Source organism: Schistocerca serialis, chromosome 5, assembly GCF_023864345.2.
Source record: "Schistocerca serialis cubense isolate TAMUIC-IGC-003099 chromosome 5, iqSchSeri2.2, whole genome shotgun sequence".
Lineage (NCBI taxonomy): Eukaryota > Metazoa > Arthropoda > Insecta > Orthoptera > Acrididae > Schistocerca > Schistocerca serialis.
This window is the reverse complement of record NC_064642.1, coordinates 612,845,174-612,863,917: the sequence shown is the minus strand read 5'-3', so window position 1 is coordinate 612,863,917 and position 18,744 is coordinate 612,845,174. Positions and strand designations below refer to the sequence as shown.

Genomic DNA, 18,744 nt, shown 5'->3' with positions numbered 1-18,744 from the left:
GTAAGTTACAGACACATACATGCAAGTCTACAGAAAAAATTGTGGTGCTATAGAATTAATACATACTTTCCATTAAAACAGATTTTACGTGCCATTTTCATTCACAAGAGTCTTCAATGTTAGCTATATTTACTTGATTAATGCCACAAACTAAAACTAATGGCATGAAACTAATGCTAACCACGTCGATAGACACTTTTCATGAATGTTATGTAATTAATTATAAAGTGAATTTTTACTATTATTATTTTTACTTTGATAGTTTAGTAGTCAAGTGCCTTCAGCATATTATTATTATTAAGTTTCAATTTGTTCCTTTAAACAAAACTGAAAATTTATTTGGTCCTTTGATTCAACATTATTTAGCCACCCTTTTCTTGTTTCCTTTTATTTTCTGTTATACTGTTCACAACAAATTTTGTTGGATACTATGACAACACAAGTCACAAAACTCTACATAAATATAATAAATACTTGTATTTGTTATCTAAGATATATTTCAAATTTCAGTGGGGTAGTGAACGCACCCTCTGCAGCTGGCAGATGTGATGTCAGGCAAGGGATGCAGGAGGGGGATCTAAGTGCAAGGAGCGGGAGCCCAAGTGGGCAAAATGTTTCTATAGTGGGAGACAGGCCAATAAGTTTTAATAAATGTGTTCTGGACAATAACTTTTACTTCACCTATCACGACAACTAGTCATTATTTTGAAACTGCATGAGCTAATCGTATATGTTTCACAACACACTTTGGACCATTTATCAGCAAACAGCAATATTTCTGGCAGAAATTTCTGCATATTTTGATTTATCAGCCATTCAAATTTTGCAACTTGAAGTTTCTTCATATCAATTTTTAGCACATGGGTGGTACACTATAGACTAGACACATGTTCATTTAGTTTCCCAATTTCATCCCTACAATTTTCACACATTTCCTTTTTACCAGAAATCTCTCTCTCTCTTTGTGTGTGTGTGTGTGTGTGTGTGTGTGTGTGTGTGTGTGTGTGTTTCTTTGTAGTTGAAAGTAAGTGTTATAAACCCACAGAGCTAATTCATATTGTGTTTCAGTGGTTCATTGATCAATTTAAAATAGATCATCAAGAAGATTTATTTCCAAAATAATACTCTGAAGAGTATTATATTCAGAATAAAATACTTCAATACTTCATAAAGCCAATCCATTGCCTACGTAGTTAATCCCTAATTCTGGATGATAATTTATCAAATCTTTAATGGCAGCTGTTACTCAAACACAAAAGAATTTTTATTTTTTTATTTTTGAAACTTATAGCTGTAAAAGAAAATATCTACATTATACTATCTAATGATACAATTTAATTTATACTACAATTCACATACATTGATAATTTGTAAGTAAAAGTTACTCTACACGTTGTGTTTCTCGGAATTGGTACTGATACCTGCAGAGTGTTAAACTATTTGCTAAAACTATGTATGCTGCCACTAATCCACATGTATATTGCAGAAGGATGGCAAATTGTATGTCAATTTGAATTGCAATACTGTTGAATTATAATATGCAAATGAAATGGTTTCATTCTAAGTAATGGATATGATTATTAGTTGCAACAACTACTAACTGTTGGAAATATGTCTACTACAACTGGAATTGTCCTACCATAGCGTTAATAGCTCTAATTGGACTATTTAGAATACTTCATTGTATTAATAAAACAATAGACAGAGAATTTGATGTCTGAATTTTTCATATTTACTTCAGTTACGACCATTTAATTTACAGAAAGCATTATGATAATGTACCTACGGTCCAGCTGTTATAAACTACAAACTACCACTATGACAAGAGAAGTGATCAAGAATTATCACAGAATCTCAACTATTAAAAGTCAGATCATCACAAATTTCAATAGATAACCATAAAATCCACAAAAAAATTATTAATAGCTACACAACCAACCTTAATCATAACATTTTCAAATGCTGATGACGTTTGCATAACATACAATCAGAAGTACTGCGCACCATCTACAAATACATGAATAAGATCATAACGTTTTTCTTTGAAAATATCTTCCATATATTACACCTTCCTTTCCCTCCTGGTCTTACAGAGAGATGATAAAAGACATTTTATTGACCTGTAGGCAAGCACAAAATATTAAAAATTAACTGTAACATTTGTTGCAGCTTTCATTCCAGTCATATAAACTGTTACAATCAACAGTACAGAAGATTAATTTTTCGTATGAAATTATGTCCACTCTGGCAGTAATGATTGTAACTAACTTGATTCTTTACAAAGAGCAGAAAATAAAACCAGCAATGGGTGAGAAGCACACAGGCACAAGTTCAAATGGAAATTAACACTTAGGAGATATCAGTCTAGCTGTAACACTGGAAGAAAATAAAGCTGCTCTCTCTGAAGAAGGGCTTTGTCCAAAAGCTGAGCATTTTATGAGCCTTTTACAAATCTATCCACTGCTTGGCTCTTCCACTTGAAGAGAAATGATATATCCTCACATACAAACTACTTGACACACATTGTTTAATACATTTCTTTCCTGTAAATATTGACTACACATAGAGGCAAAAACAAATGAACTGCAGTAACACAGGGATATCAGAAGGAGAAGGAAATATTTCTGATATTATTTTGTGTGTTGCTACACTACCAATCAATATACAAGTTTAAATACACATCAAAGATCATCAGAGAGGGCAAAGAAACCACCACTACATACGATTTACATTAGAAGTAAATATTCTGTTTTAAAGGGAACATGGCATATACAATAATTTTCACTTCGAGAAAGTTTCAAAGTTTGAAACATACATGTTTACACACGTTTTACTATACTTAGCCATAACTATTTCCTGCCATACATAAATGAAGTCAAAGCTATACTTACAAACAATTCAATAACTCATTAAAAAAAAAACTCAAGTTTTAATCTATACTGTTGTTCTCCTCACCATATGAGAGAAGCACGCTTATTACTCGGGAAATATCATTATCACAGCGATTCAATAGTGAAAGATTTAGTTCCTTGTTGGTGAAGCCCATTTCAGTAAGTGTTGCCATGCACTGTGAAGTGGTGAGGCCAGTATCTGAAGAATGAGGTGGTGCCCCTGCTTCCCAGGATGCATTGTTCGCAGTCTATATGAAAATTCAAAGCATAAGTAATAATTAAATTTCCCTTAATACATTATACACAAAAATATTAATTATTTAATACTGTGAACATATCCAGTCACTGTCACCTGCCAACAGAAGGTTCTCAAATTAACAGTTTATGGTCTTGATTTCCTGTTGTCTATGAATTCAGCAATTTATACTGTTTTATGGGCACTAGGATATGGATGACTACGCTGTACATGATCTGAACTCTGCAGTTTTCCACACAGAAAACATATGCAACAGGAATGGGAAAAGGGGGAAGTGACATACTGTAAGGTCACTTGTTAAGTATGCATGTATACGTAGATATTTAATTTTTTTGCACTCCCTCAAAATGTAACGCCAACAAAAATTTCCTGACTTTATTTTCTTTCTGTGACAAGTAAAGGGGGCCATGACACTGCTTATCCTTCAGGAAGGTCTTATATTTATACAAATTTAAGTTCAGGTAATCTCCTCTGAGAGTAATTTTTTGGACTGAAGTCTCATGTGTAGGTGAAAAATGCATAGTAAACAGTACTGAAGATAAAAGAATGGAAGCTTTTAAGAGTGTGTGTGTGTGTGTGTGTGTGTGTGTGTGTGTGTGTGTGTGCGTGCGCGTGTGGGCGCACGCAAGGGCAAAGCTGCAGCAAATCAAGTTTTGGACAGAAGGCTACTATCACTACAACAATATGATCCCTGGTATTACATTGTAAAATCTGATACCAGCTGATCATCATCATTGCAAAAACCCACTTCGAGAGGAGAACAGATAACCTAAAAACAGCATAGGGAGATTCTATGTAAACATTTCGCGATTACAGCCACACTGAGTTTGATGCCTTGTAAGAATTCAATGAGTGAGTTCCCTTCAGTTCTTAAACAAGTCCACCTCATGATTTTACTCAAATTTACATTCCAGAGTAAGTCATCTCCCCCACCCCCCCCCTTCCATATCCATGGGTGTGAGAGCTACATCCCCCCCCTCTCCGGATTGTGTTTGTGCACTTCCCTCCTTCATAGCTCCATAAATTAAATATCCAGTAAGCGATTCCCCACACTGTCTATCCCAGTACATCACAAGAAGCAACCACAGGATGTCTCCCAAATTTATGCCAATCCTTCACAGCTTGCCTTATAAATCACTGGCGATGCAGTGTGCAGACATGTCTGTGGCAGTGTTTATTTTCCACAAAATGTCTTAACACTACATGGAATCCACATATGAGTTACTAATAACACTAACACAATAAATATATTTAGAGAAAACCTACTGTGTGATGTAAGCAGTCAGATTAAGTGGAAAGATTAAGAGGAATTTATTTATTTATTTATTTTTTATTTTCATTTTATTTCTTTCTTTGGATTTCTTGCATAGCCAACAATGCTATGGCTGAGCCTAGGCTGGTGTAATAACACATCTTTTGGTGTAATAACACATCTTTAGATGCCACACCTAACCACGCTCAGTTCATGTGATAGTGTTCTCACACCAGGTACTGCTGAGAGGGGACTCTATTGTAAAGTGTTGCTTACAAAGAGATGCATCCCCATCTCCGGCGTGCAAGTCGCCCAATGTGGCGTCGAATGCAATAAGCGCTTGCCCTCGGTGGCCGAACTCCCCCAAATGGGGGACTCCCGGCCCACAATGCCGTACGCTCATTTCCATTTCTGTGAAAAATGATGCCCTGAATCATGTTAAGTCTATTATTAGTAGTCACCAACTTGTTAAATCAAGCAGCAACAATGGCTTTTCATTTTAGAGATAGCTGCCACTTCTCCAAACTTGTATTCTGTCACTTCTCCGAACCTGTCCTCTAAGTTTTCCATAAAGAATAAAGGTTTTGTGACCAAGAAGGAATACCCATCAGTCTTTGTGCAAACTAAATATTGGGGGGTTCTTCCCATGGGCACCACCCAGCCTCAGCAATGGCTAGCTGGCCAGTAATCTGTTGCTTGGAGACCCATGCCTCAGCCAAGATAGGCACATATTCCTTGGCTTACATGGAAGTTTTCAGCTCGGGTGCCATGCGATTCCTGCATGGTCAGGGGGCTACAACCATGCAGGTACTTGAGAACAACACCCCCACCTCTCACCTGAATGGCTACCAAGCTGGGTTTTGGGTGTATTACCTTATTAAAAGGAAGGGTGCAAAGATTGAAAGGCACAAAGGTGGAGAATACACCGCACTGGGCGACCTTCCCTGCACAATTCTCATTTCTGGAGAATTTTGAAAATTGGTGGCACGTCAAACCCAACAAGAGGACCAAGTATTTATTTAATGAAATGTTGCAGAGATCACCGGAAATGGAAACTTGTCTCCCAATCATAAACTAGGTTCAAGCAGGGTGTGCACCGAGAAAATCATCTGATGGAGAGGCAGAGGGAGAAAGGGACAGTGGAAGTATAAGCTTACAGCACGGAAAGGAAGTAATGCTGCAAAAAAACCAAACCACATGGCTGAGCACTGGCACACACTGTGTAGGACGAAATGTCATACGATATGACACACAAGGGATGGCTGCCCACAAAATCAGAGGCAAAGTTATCCATAGCAGAACACTCCACAGGATAACAGGCAAAAGAAAGGTCGTAGTGGGAAAATGAGATTAGGGCAGGTGCTGCCACCCACCCAAGACCCCTGCAATAACAATAAATCCTGTAAGGAAAGGAGTAGTTGATGAAGTGACAAATGTAGTTTACGAAGGCAAGCTCAGAGGAAAGACTGTCAGAAAGTTTGTAGATACAGAACAGGGACAGTCACGGCATGCCAAACTGCACGCATGTACAGATGTGCTGCACGTGTGTCGTTCAGGGCTCGGTCCGCCACTACTCGGCTTTCCTTGGTTTTTCACGGCACTGGTCAGCACGGCTCGACATTACACTGGCTGTGCGATGCAACATCTTTTCATCTGGCATAGGGTGCGTTAGTTGATTAGTAGTGGCACCCATGTTTATTCCTCGCTATTCGGTAGCGATTCGTAGGAAGTTTATAAGTACTGTACAGTGGTTGTTGAAATGGAACACACACTCACAAAGAGGTGGGGTAGTGACACAACGCCACAAGCCTTCAGAACTGAATGGGAATTGCAATATTTTTTCGAAGAGAAGATGAAAATTCTCAATGTCTATTATGTAGTCGCATACTCACCGGGCACTGCAAATTTGCAATAGAACGGCATTATAACACCACACACAAAGAACTTAATGATTTAATTGGGGCTGATAGATCAAACAAGTTGGCGGAATTAAGAAGACATAGTGTTATGCAGCGAGACGGACCAAACGTGAGTACCCCTTACAAATCTTTGTGTTTCTAATGTTTGTATTCGTACATTAGAATTCGAATTTAGAGTTCACTCAATTTTTGTTTTCTTTTTTTTTTAGCCTGCAACCGAACTTGTCTTTAAGAGCAAGCTACAAAATAGCACTCAAAATTGCAAGAGCGAATAAGCCTTTCAGTGATGGTGATTTCATCAAGGACTGTATTGTTGAGGCGGCGGAACTCTTGATGCCACTGGAAGTAAAGAAGTGTAGTGAAATTAGTCTTTCCAGACAGACAGTAGCGGATGTCTACAGGCAGTTAATTGATAGTGCCTGCAAGTTTATTGCATTCTTGATTGCTTTGGACGAGTCGATCGACATTTTGGACACAGCACAACTAGCGATTTATGTTCGTGGAGTCAACAAAAATTTGCACGTGACGGAAGAACTGTTAGATTTAGTACCAATGAAAGACACAACGAGGGGTACCGACTTACTAAAAGCAGTTGAAGAGGCAGTTGAAGCCGTTGAGATGAACTGGAAAATGTTAGTTTCAGTCACCATGGACGGAGTGCCAGCAATTCGAGGGCTCAAAATAGGCTTGTAGCATTGTTGCGTAAAAAACTAGGACGATCGACGTAAGATTTGTACGGAATCATTGTTTTGTACATCAAGAAGCTCTTGGTGCTAAATATGCAAATTTGGAGCACGTGATGAAGTTGGTAGTCACCATAGTAAATTTTTTGAGGTCGCATGGCTTAGTACACCGTCAGTTTCAACAGTTTCTCATGAAACTGAACGAAGAGTACGGAGATGTTATTTACCACTGGGAAATATGTTGGTTAAGTCGAGGGTCATGCCTCGAGACATTTTTCAATTTAAGACTCGCTATTGTTGAGCTCCTGAAGGAAAAAGGAAAGGCAGAGTCAAAATTAGAAGATCCAAAATGGATTGCAGACCCGCCTTTTCAGTTGATCTGACTGCACACTTGAACGCTCTCAATAAGACTTTGCAAGGTGAGAAGGAGCTTATTTCTGATCTGATGAAAAAAGTGGATGCATTTAATAAGAAACTCGCATTGTGTAAGGAACAACTCGTGACAAAGAATACCGCCCATTTCCCTATGCTCTCTCGGGAAGAGTTTCCCCGTCTCCACAACGAGGCTGCAAAAGTTATATCAATGTTTGGATCGCAATGTGTGTGTGAAAGGTTTTTTTTGTTTATGAAACTAAATAAGTCACGATTACGTGGCAATCTGAGTGACAAAAATATAAGAAACTGTCTATGTTTATCCTTGTGCTGTCAGTTTGTGCCGGATATGAACTTTATTATGTCTACAGCGAACCAAAAATAATTAAATTAATGGTGATAATTTTATTGTATTTGTCATATGTTTTGTTGAGAATTGTAGTTATTGCAAATTCTGTACAGTAGTTCCAGATAATAAAATTTGCTTGTTTCACATGTAGTTGGAATCACTTATTCCACATCATACAGCATGCTGTAGACCACTTTTACATCCGTTTCTATATCTCAGCTTAAATGTTGTAAGAATTTTACAATGACGATGTGAGAAGCACGATATTGTTGGTGTAATGCAGTTTCAAACCCAGTGTTATTGTTATTTTTCTGTAGGTGTACCAACAGCCAACAACAACAAAGATTCAGTATTGCTCAACATTATGTGTTGTACAGAGCTTAATATTATCAAATGTCGTTCTTGGTCATCCCTGATACAGAAGCTCAGACTAAACTGCCATGCTATAATATAAGTGGATTAGTAGAGGAAATAACTGTGTTGTGTCCTGCAGGGACTTATTTCGTAAATCTAAAGATTGAAGGGAAAAAGTATGGTTTTGATGTGGAAGCAGTAGGAAAACACAGATGGGGGTTCAAACTCATTTTAGGTACAGATTTCCTATCCAGTTTTTAGGCAGTGACATGAACTGTGCAATTCAGCGAGGCAACTCACTGTTTTGAAAGTAAGTGTGCACTTCGCCTGCAAGGAACCTGATGTGTGAGGCCGCCTCCACAGGCTCCAACAGAACAGTATATGTGGGCATTAAATGTACCACCCTGTTAAAATAAGCAGACGTATAGAAAAAAATTCTCTAGATTGAAGTAAAAACCAGGATACCGCTGAGATTGGACTTTCTGGTTGATCTGCTCAGCGAGAACGACGTTCTCAACAGGTTGCAAATTCATGTCAAAAGGAATATAAGCAAGCCAGAAGTGATGGGGAAAAAGTTTCATGTAGCGATACATGTTGACAATTTTGGCCAAAGAGGTATAGTGATTCCATGTGGAACTATATTCGCAAGTGGTGAGAAAGTAATGAAAGCATAAGTTTATTGCGAACGACAGTTTAAACATAGCAAAAAGAAACAGATGCCAGTAATAAAATCACGACACCTGGTGCTTACCCTCCATCCCCGTATCAACGAAACACAGGATAGATTAGAGAACTGCACTTATTTGACCACGCTTGGCATGTGCTCTGGTCATCATCAAATTCTGAATGCACCACGAGATCATCCAAAGACAGCTTTTGTGGTTCCTTACAGAATGTATGAGCTTTTACACAAGTCTTTTTATCTCAGGAAAGAACCTGCCATTTACAAAGATTTGCTGACCTGCTATTGTGAGGTATGAAAGTCATTACGTGTCTCGTATATAATGGACATTTCATAAATAATGCATAGGTTGGTATTACTGTGGACTGTCTGATCAAATGACTCAATGAAAATTACGTCATATGTCATTGGGAGCTTGAGGAAGATGCACGTGTTTTTGTTTTATCGCCCTGTACTCTAACACAAAATTGGCGAGAGATAGAAATGGACCCTGCAGGGGTCTCATGTACTGTGACTGTTGAAGACCACAGGTTGTACATCAATATCGAAACTTTTTGCTGCAAAAAGCTAACAGAAATCCACAGTACATGAAGTGAATTTTGTGGTAAGTTTACAGTGGACCGTAGTACAGTTTCGCATTGTATGAATCATTTTCATGGTGGTTGTAGGAGTATATAGGCGATAATCGAAGACCTGGAAGACCAAAAATGTCATTCCTGCCAATATCAGTATTTTGTATTCTGACAAATGATTTGAAGAAGATAAAAGTTTCTGTAAGATGAGTCTCCCACTGTTTGACTGCAGAAAAGAAGCGGAAACACCTGGACATTGCAACATTCCTCACACAACTATTTGATTGTGAAGGTCACAGATTATTGTGTCAAATTGTCACTATTGACGAAATGTGGACTAGAGACTGAACTGGAGTTGAATTCACAGTCCAATGAGTGGAGAGCTTCAGAGCTTCTCCTCATCCAAAAAAATTCCAACATGTTCCATCAAAGCTCATGCAAATCATGATTTTTGCTTTTTATGATCGCCAAGAAATCATCATGATAGATAGAGTCTCATGTGGAACAAGTCTCACAGCAGTGTATCATCATAACTTCACACAAAACCTGTGCAGAAATATGCACAAAACCCAAACTCAGTTTATCCAGGTGGAGTCACTCGTTCTTCACGACAATGATCACCCAAACACCAGCAATGTCATAGCCACAAAAACTGCACAATTACTGATGGGAAGTGTTGCCGCATCCTCCCTACAGCCAGAACACGAGTGCACCCGACTTCGACTCGTTCTTAAAGACGAAAAAACTTATTCATAGAGATCATCATCTTTCTCTGGAAGAGCTTTCTACCACCATTGCCCGAGTCTTTTGACAGATGACCAGAAGTGGTGTTCTGCATGGAATAATAGAGCTTCTGAGATGAGATTCAGTTATAGAGAAGCAGGGACACTATACTGAAGGTCTGTAAAGTGATACAGAAAAAAAGTGAACATGTAAGAAAAAAAATTATTCTGCACTATTTATGAAATATACCTCGTATTTAAGTAGTACCATAAGTTTTTCAAGAACAACTGAGGAACACATGGAGAGATTAACAAGTGTGTTGTCAAGGTTGCAAAGTGCACATTTAATCTTGAAAATAGAGAAGTGATCTTTTCCAAAATCACTGGTTCAGTACCTGGGACACAGTGCATGTGAAATTAAGCCTGATCCAAGACTAACAAAAGCAGTAGAGAATTTTCCAATTCCTACTAATGTTACAGAGTTGCAATCTTTTCTTGGTATTGCTAATTATTACTGTCATTTTGGGAAGGATTATGCCATGGTTGCTAAACCATTAATGAAACAGTTGAAGAAAGGTGCAGTGTTTGTGTAGACATAGAAGTGTGATGCAGAGATGAGAAAAATTAAGTGTTTTGACAGGTTTACCTTTGTTGGTCTATCCAGATTTTGAGAAACCTTTCTTCTTTCCATGGACACTTCAGATGGTGCTATTGGAATTGTTGTTTGTCAAGAATAATGGTGAAGATAGACCTAGTGTTTATGCTTCCAGGCAGATGAACTCAGCACAGATACATTATAGTGCTACTGAAAATGAGTCATTATCCCTTGATTTTGCAGTAAAGTATTTCAAATGCTATTTTTGTGAGTGAAAATTTACTGTGGTCACTGACCACATTGCTCTTGTGTGAATGTTGAACTTAAAGAACCTTAAAGAACCCCAGTAGTGGCTTAACTTGGTGGGCACTGAAATTATCAGAATATGACTATGATGTATGCTACAAGCCAGGCTGTTTACACCAGAACACTGATGAATTAAGTTGTAAAGTTAGGGTTGTTCTGGCAAATGATCTTTTAATAGAAGAACTAAAAGAAACATAGGAAAGAGATGTAGAAAGTCCCCAGTATGTTTCTCTTTTGTTACAGAATATGGTATCTTACACCATGAGACCCCATAGCATAATACGGTAGTGATACCTAACGAACAACAGAGCATCGGGGCACAACGTCATGACAGTTTGCAGACATTCCACAATGTGCCAAAAATGCTAGGGTAGCTTCCTACTTCTGGTGGAATGGTAGACAGACCATTTTTGGAAATATATAAACAACTGCTTGGCTTGTGCTCAAAGAGCACCCCCACCAAGGATCTCCCGGAAGCTACTAGACCATTTCAAAATGTTGCTCTGGATATTGCTGGCCTACAAAGCACACAGAATAACAAATACATCTTATCCATCAATAATCACTTTTCCAGATACACAATTCTAGTACCATTTGCAGACATGACTGCATAAACTGTTGCACATACATTTGCCAATCATTTACCTCTGCCATACAAAGTCCTGACACTATCTCGACCGATCAAGGAACTAATTTTATGGCTGCCTTGTTCATACATGTATGCTAATTGTTGCAGATCAAAAAATAGTGGACCATACCTTTTCAATCGAAAGCTGACAGTGCTCACCTAGAACGTGTCTGAAAGAAAACTGTTCAAATGCTGTCCTACTACTAGAACAAACCACGCTCAGACTGATACCAGCACGTTGCTTCAGCATACAATACTCATATGCACAAATCAACTGGGTACATACCCTACAAGGTAGTTTATGGAAACCTTATGAACTCCCCATTCAAACTTTATAAGCTACCACCCGGTGTTGATATGTCTGAAGTGAAGGGGCTGGCCCACTGCCTTAAACCTATTTAGAAACAGGTTAAACAAAATAATTCCAGAGCTACTCAGAAGCAACTACAGTGTGTAGCAAAAAATGGACTATGCTTCCCTACTACACACCAGGAGACCCAATTCTACTTCGAAATCCTGTGGCCAAGAAAGGAAAAAACTAAGAAATTCTCACCCTTGTATGAGGGCCCATACCCTGTTATATGGGTGACTTCTCCTGTGAATGAACAATTGTCTGATCATACTGTGGCAGTACTGTGTTTTTGTGGATCGAGAAGTTTAAAAGTGGATGAACAATTGTAACACACGAAGAGGAGGAGGGGCGGCCATCAACCTACACTACAGATGACAACATTCAGCCAGCTCGAGAGATGGTTCTGGCGAATCACTATCAATGAGGTAGCATCTGCTTTGAACATCAGCCATGGCTCCACCCATAACATCAACCACAACGAGCTCGGTTTCCATAAGGTCTGTGCACGGTGGGTACCAAGAAAGCTTACCGACGGCCATAAGCTCACCCGTGTTAGGGTTTGTCAATGCTTACTCACTCGCTTCAACAATGAAGGTGGTGCACTTTTGAGCAGAATTGTCACCAGCGATGAAACATGGTTGCATCACTACGAGCCTGAGTCAAAGGGCCAGTGTCTGCAGTGAAAACACCCTGGATCACCAACGAGGAAAAATTTCAAGACGGGGCCATCCACAGGAAAGTTTATGTTAACCATGTTTTGGGACTCACATGGGCCTGTGCTGGCAGAGTTCATGGAAGAGGGAACGACTATCAACAGTGTAGGGTATAGTGAATTGTTGGAAAAGCTGAAGCCAGCAATTCGCACCAAATGCCGAGGTTTTCTGTTGATGAAGGTGTTGTTGCACATGACAATGCACAGCCGCACACAGCCCGTCACACTACTGAAACCATGAACAAGCTGAAATTAGAGGTATTGGAACACCCTCCCTACAGGCCTACCTTGCTCCAAGTGACTTTCACTTGTTTGGGCCACTCAAGTATGCTTTGAATGGTCGCTGATTTGCCTCAGTATGGACGTGCAAAATGCGGTACTAAAGTGGCTTCACGAACAATCAAAAACCTTTTATTTGGAAGGAATATGTAAGCTTGTTGACTGCTGGGAGAAGGAGGGAGAATACGTAGAAAAATGATGTGCACTGTATACCCCGAGCTTCATGCTTATAAATGGTTGAATGAAAAGTGTAGATAATTTTTGACTTGCCCTTGTATATTAATGGCACCATATCCCTTGCATTTGTATTTAAAATATTAAATGCAGCACTGAGAAATTATTCAAAACCTGAGAAAGAGGCATGGTGAACATGCAAAAGGAGGGCAATAGCAGGGCGTCACATGTACTAGTCTAGTACTGACACTGTGATAAATACACCGCCTGGAACTGCCACACCTGCACCCAAACTCAATCGGCCCCATCCCAGTATTTCAACCCATGGCCACACCCTGACCGTCCCTGTCAAGAGTGCATTTTTATTTCACCAGACCCTTCTGAGAAGCAATGTGGTTGCTAGTTGTCATGTTCCCTCTAACTTACCCTTGTTGCACGGATGGCTGCTACCACAACAGCAGCTACCGTCTGTGCCACATCCATCATATTTGCAATTAGAAGGTACTCAGTTCAAGGCATTGTGTTTCAGAATTTTTATCAATGTAATGACACTGAGCACCTAACTGTCACCCCTTTCTATCCAACGTCCAATTCAGAAATCGAGCAGATGGTCAGGACCTTCAAAACACAGGTGTGCAAAATACCTATGAGAGCCAACTCCGGGGAAGCACTCATCAGCTTCCTCACCGCCTACCAGTTCACACTCATAAATGGATGTAGCTGAGCCAAAATTTTACACAGGTACAGAACCTGCATTCTCTTCGACCTGTTATGCATGATGCAGCAGGTCCACACACATACCACATTGCCTTATAACCGCATGGATTCCCTCATTGCTCGTACTTTCAGCTAGATTCCTGGGTGGATCCACGCTACCACACCCAAGACATGCCCAGCCAACAGCCTGTCTACTACCACTACAACCTCCATCCTCATTTTTGGCGTCAACAGGACGTCAACAATGACCAATGATGGGAGGCAATGGATGTGGAACTACTTCTTCGCCCTAGCCAATTTTGGCTCCCACCAACACCAGCGATCCACTCACCACACAAATAAATGATGGACGAGAAGTGTTTTCCAACTGTGCTGCCCATGCAAGCCATCTCCTCCACAGCTGGCATCTGCTTCCCTGCAGCCAGGAGCTAGCTGTAGCCCAGAACTCATCGATCAAGCTGTGATGCCCACAGACAGTGTCAGCACCTGGCCCAGCTGATCACATCGAGGAACTACCATGGTAGTCTTCTAGTCTTCGGTGGGGATTCTGGCACCCCCCCCCCCCCCCCGCCCCCCCCCCCCCCCCACCCCTCTTCCACCCCATTCCTCAATGAAGTTGGTATAGGCACGGCCATTTAAGGGGGGACGGTTTAATATCTGATAGCGATACTAAATCCTCACCCACCTTGAGTACCAACATGGAGGACGGGTCATACTCCAGCTGCAGCTTGCTCCTACAAGGGGAGTGCCACATCAACAGACATATCATGTGAGCCCATCCACTGATGCAAGTGTGCTGGTAAATACTACACCTCGATACTTGTGAGGCAGTCTCTTGCTAGTTCATTGACGTCAGAAGTATGCGCCACTGATCAGAGGAGTTTTGGCCTTTCCTGTTTTACGTTTTGATTCAGATTGCTACCTGAACTGTTTGTATACACTTAGGATGACTTTACCATGCTCTGGGCTTGTTTTTTGTTAGCAGCACACTCCACGAATGCCTGTTTGTTCCACTAGTCTCTGCATTAACGGCCAGTGTGATGATCCTGAACTGTATCCTACCTAAACAGAGTAGGATAGAGAAGGAAAGATGTATTTTGACTGTATTGTTCTCAAATAATATAAGGAAAATGTCTCTTAAGAAGCTCTTCATATTTTTCTCGAAGAATTTCATACTGTTCTCAGTAACAACTTCCAGCAATAATCTACACTGCAGTATTCAGAGTAGTAGTCTGTACAGCTATCCAACTGAGGTCAAAAGCAAATAAGAAAAAGAGGGTGAGATAAATAACAGCCAGCGATTACAGCTAATGAGAAAATTAATCATAAACATAAACAGACTATTACAATAGTCTTCACTCCTACCCTTTCAATTCCTTAAAATAACAGCAAATAAAATTCATCAAATGACTGGGCATTAGTGTGGAAGAGGAAGGGACCTGACTTTCTATACTCATTGTTACAAGATGGAATTTTATTGGCCCAACAGTTATACTGTTTCCATGTACAACAATACAATGTGTTCCAAAGGTCTTGTAAAATGCAAATATTAGGTTTGTTCTCCTAAAGTTCATTTAGTTATGTGTATTGTATACATATGCCTTTTTCAAAGCATTTTATATTTTCCACTGCAGATAACTAAAGTATGGTCATTTAGTGTTAAAAGAAGAACTTGTTACAAGTGTCATGAACCACACAACAGAAAACTGTCTCAGAGAGATAAAATTGTCTAATGTAGGCTATTTACATTCATTAAGTGTTTTTTGTCATTAACATAAGAGATAGTGGTTTGATATAAACAAACAAGCTATAGGGATTTTTATTCTGTGTTAATTTGTTATTCATGTATGACATCTTTTGTTTGAAGGTCTTGAAAAGAACAAGTATGGTAGCAAACTGCAAACTATAGTTTGATTACTACCTAGTACCATTAGTTCAGAGGGTATTAATAATTACAACATATTGGAGGTAGACGAAGCTCTGCAAGAGATTCAGATTTTGTTATTCCAATGCTGCTATGCCCTTCAGTGAGAGGGACAGCTAGTCACTGAATGCAAGAATCATGACTGCAAGGCTGTTTTAACAGAGACTTTTGCCTGTGGAACTGGTGACAGCTGTCAAAGTGAAAGTATCTAGGATCAAATTCATCTGTATTTTGTTTGCTGCAACAATTTATTTGTCTTATACACCTGTTCAATAACAATAAAACCCACAGTGAAAATATTTGAGCATAAGCTACAAATATACAAAAAATGCTATTTAACCCAAAACTTACATGCATTGATTCAGCTAGACCTGTTGTTGGGTACAAAGCAACTGCATGAAATATGACTGGAAAAATGGAGAAAGATTGAATAACAATGATGAAACTTATTAAAATAACTCACCCTTGCAGGAATTGTGCGAAGATTGCTTATTACGGCTTTAGCAGTACTGAATGCTGATGTTGCAACATTCACGGCACCAGTCATTAATGTCTCAGGCAGAATGTGAATAATATTTGCACTGTTTTCAGTTAACGAACTCTGTGCTTCACGTTTAGGACTTGTGGGCTGAGAATGCTCACTGTCGTTTTGAGATGCATGATGCAGTGGTGCTTCATATCTGAATTCATGCACATGATTTGTGGTAGTCGTGTTCATTTCAGCATTTGCTTCTTCACAGTTCTCCATTGATGCTACTTGTTCATCTGAACTGGCTTTACTATCATTTGAAGATAGTGATGAATGATTATTTACGTTAAGTTTCTTGGGTCTATTTGTTACTTTAATAGGTACAGTTTTTCCTCTTGTATCAACAGCAAAAATTATGTTCTTCAAGTTTCCATTATTTTTCAAAGTATGGGGCAAATCAAAGGTAGAATAAACCTTTGACTTCTGTGACGGCTGCATTAATTCCTTTTTAAGGTTGAACTGTGAGGCACCACATTCTGCATTCACAGTAGCGTTAGAGCTTTGTGCCATATCACTGAGTTGTTTCTCACTTGTGGAGGAATCTGCTGACTGGTCTTCCATAGGCATTTTTTTCTGCTGTCTTGCCTGAATAGCTTCAGTTCCACTCTTTTCTGCAATCAGACCAAGCATCTTGTTACTCAAGCAATAAATTATTAATTTTGACATGAAATTACATATTTCTGAGAGGAAGCATTACAGCTTACTGTCACAGAAGGCAGGCACTATTAGTCAGGGTTTCTCTGACAAGAATGCTACTGCAGCACGTACAGAATATTAGAGATATTTGCTGATACCTACAACTAATATAAGGAAATAAAAAGCTCAAAACTAAGGCTTATTAGTAATAACAAATAGCAAAATATTTATTTCTGTTTTATTCAAGAAAGTGATTTGACAATAGCACAACCACTATAGATTTACTGAAAAACCTGTAAATAGACCAAAAGAAATGCCAGACATATCAAAGAGTAGGGAACCAGGAAAGACCACACAGAGAATAAATACCATCACAGCGACAGCTGTTTGCTCAAACAACATGACAGTGACAGTTTTCTGCTCCAGCATCCTGTTATGACTGTCTTCTGCTCTGCTGTCTAGAAATCCACTGACATCTTATTAGATTTTAAGTACTGTTCCAGATTTACCCAGTATCAATTATCTCTCTCAGGATGTTCATGTGTGTATATTGGTAAACTGTTGTTTTCCACTCCCAGCACTTTCTTTTATTGAGGTTTTATGTCCTACTAACAGTAAGTTCATTGTAAATGTTGCTTTAGTATAGTTCCAGGATGTAAGAGGGAATATATGAACATGGTTGTCAAGCATTCATTATTTGGAAAACCACAGTAAACTGAAATTGGGATCTAGATACAATTTTACAAGCTTATTAGTTAGTTAATTACATGTTCCAAAGATTAATCAAATGATTCTTTTATCGAAAAGATATGGAATGAGTCAGTACACAGGATACGTACACGTGATTAGGTTAACATTAGTGAGCACATTATTTTTTAGCCTTACTCCAGAAAAAATGATTTTAGGTTAGATTAAAAAACTTGCTTTGCTACCTGTCACACATTTTATGTTACTGGGCCAATGCTCAAAAATGTTTGTTACTGCATATTGAAATCGTTTCTGAGCCAATCACACCTTTATTAAAGGTCACAAACACACAAGTGGCAGGAGGACACACACATAAAACTATACACCCAAAAATTTTGAGCATTCTACCCTATTTACTGAATCATGTTCATGTGCTCTATCATTGTTGGTATGATTCTATTTGTTACATTCAACTGAGCGTAGTGTGTCTTGTCAAAATTAAGAGAGAGTATATTTTCACAGAACCACTCCATTTCTTTGGTAAAACACAATTAACAGTTATGTTTGTTGCTTTCTCTCTAATCAGATTTGTTATGACACTAGTATTGTCTGCAAAAGTGCCAATTCTACTTTTTGAATGTTGAGTGGAATGTCATTCACATACGTATGTAATAGGAGTAGACCCAAAATTGAACCCTATGGACTCCATTTGTGATTTCTCCCCAGTCAAAAAAATTTTATACCTTTCCAACAGTTTCTCAATTACTTGGCACCGTTCTGTATATTACATAAGATTCAAATCATTTGTGGGTAAAGTCATCAATTCCATGAAACTTTAGTTTTTCTAAGAGTGTAACATGTTCTACATAATCAAACGTGTTCAGAAGATCACGAAAAATGCCAACTGGTGATATTTTATTCTTTAAGACCTGTCATTTTTACTGGGTCAATGAATAAATAGCTTTCTCAGTTGAACAATCCTTCTAGAATCCGAATTGTGACATGTTAAGAACCACAAACTGTTTCTACTTTCTACTTACTACTCGTAAATACAGTACTTTTTCAAATATTTTGGAAAAAGACATCAGTAAGAAGAATGGATGATAAATATTTAAGTCTTTCTTATTACTTTTCTTATAATGAATTTTAACAA

The 18,744-nt window shown here is 38.8% G+C and overlaps 1 protein-coding gene across 2 annotated transcripts in view; it reads right to left on the bottom strand.

Moving 5' to 3' along the window:
* Positions 1 to 953: 953 nt before the first annotated feature.
* LOC126480776 (uncharacterized) overlaps positions 954 to 18,744 on the bottom strand; it is a 147,167-nt gene continuing 129,376 nt past the window's right edge. The window contains exons 12-14 of one of the 2 annotated variants that reach the window (XM_050104077.1): positions 16,203 to 16,879; positions 2,956 to 3,139; positions 954 to 2,120 (exon numbers count right to left, since the gene is read on the bottom strand). In XM_050104077.1, the coding sequence (XP_049960034.1) occupies positions 2,113 to 2,120; positions 2,956 to 3,139; positions 16,203 to 16,879 (869 nt within the window). In that variant the 3' untranslated portion in view covers positions 954 to 2,112. Of the gene's footprint in view, positions 3,140 to 16,202; positions 16,880 to 18,744 lie in introns of both variants that reach the window. The other variant, XM_050104076.1, reaches the window with a different exon arrangement.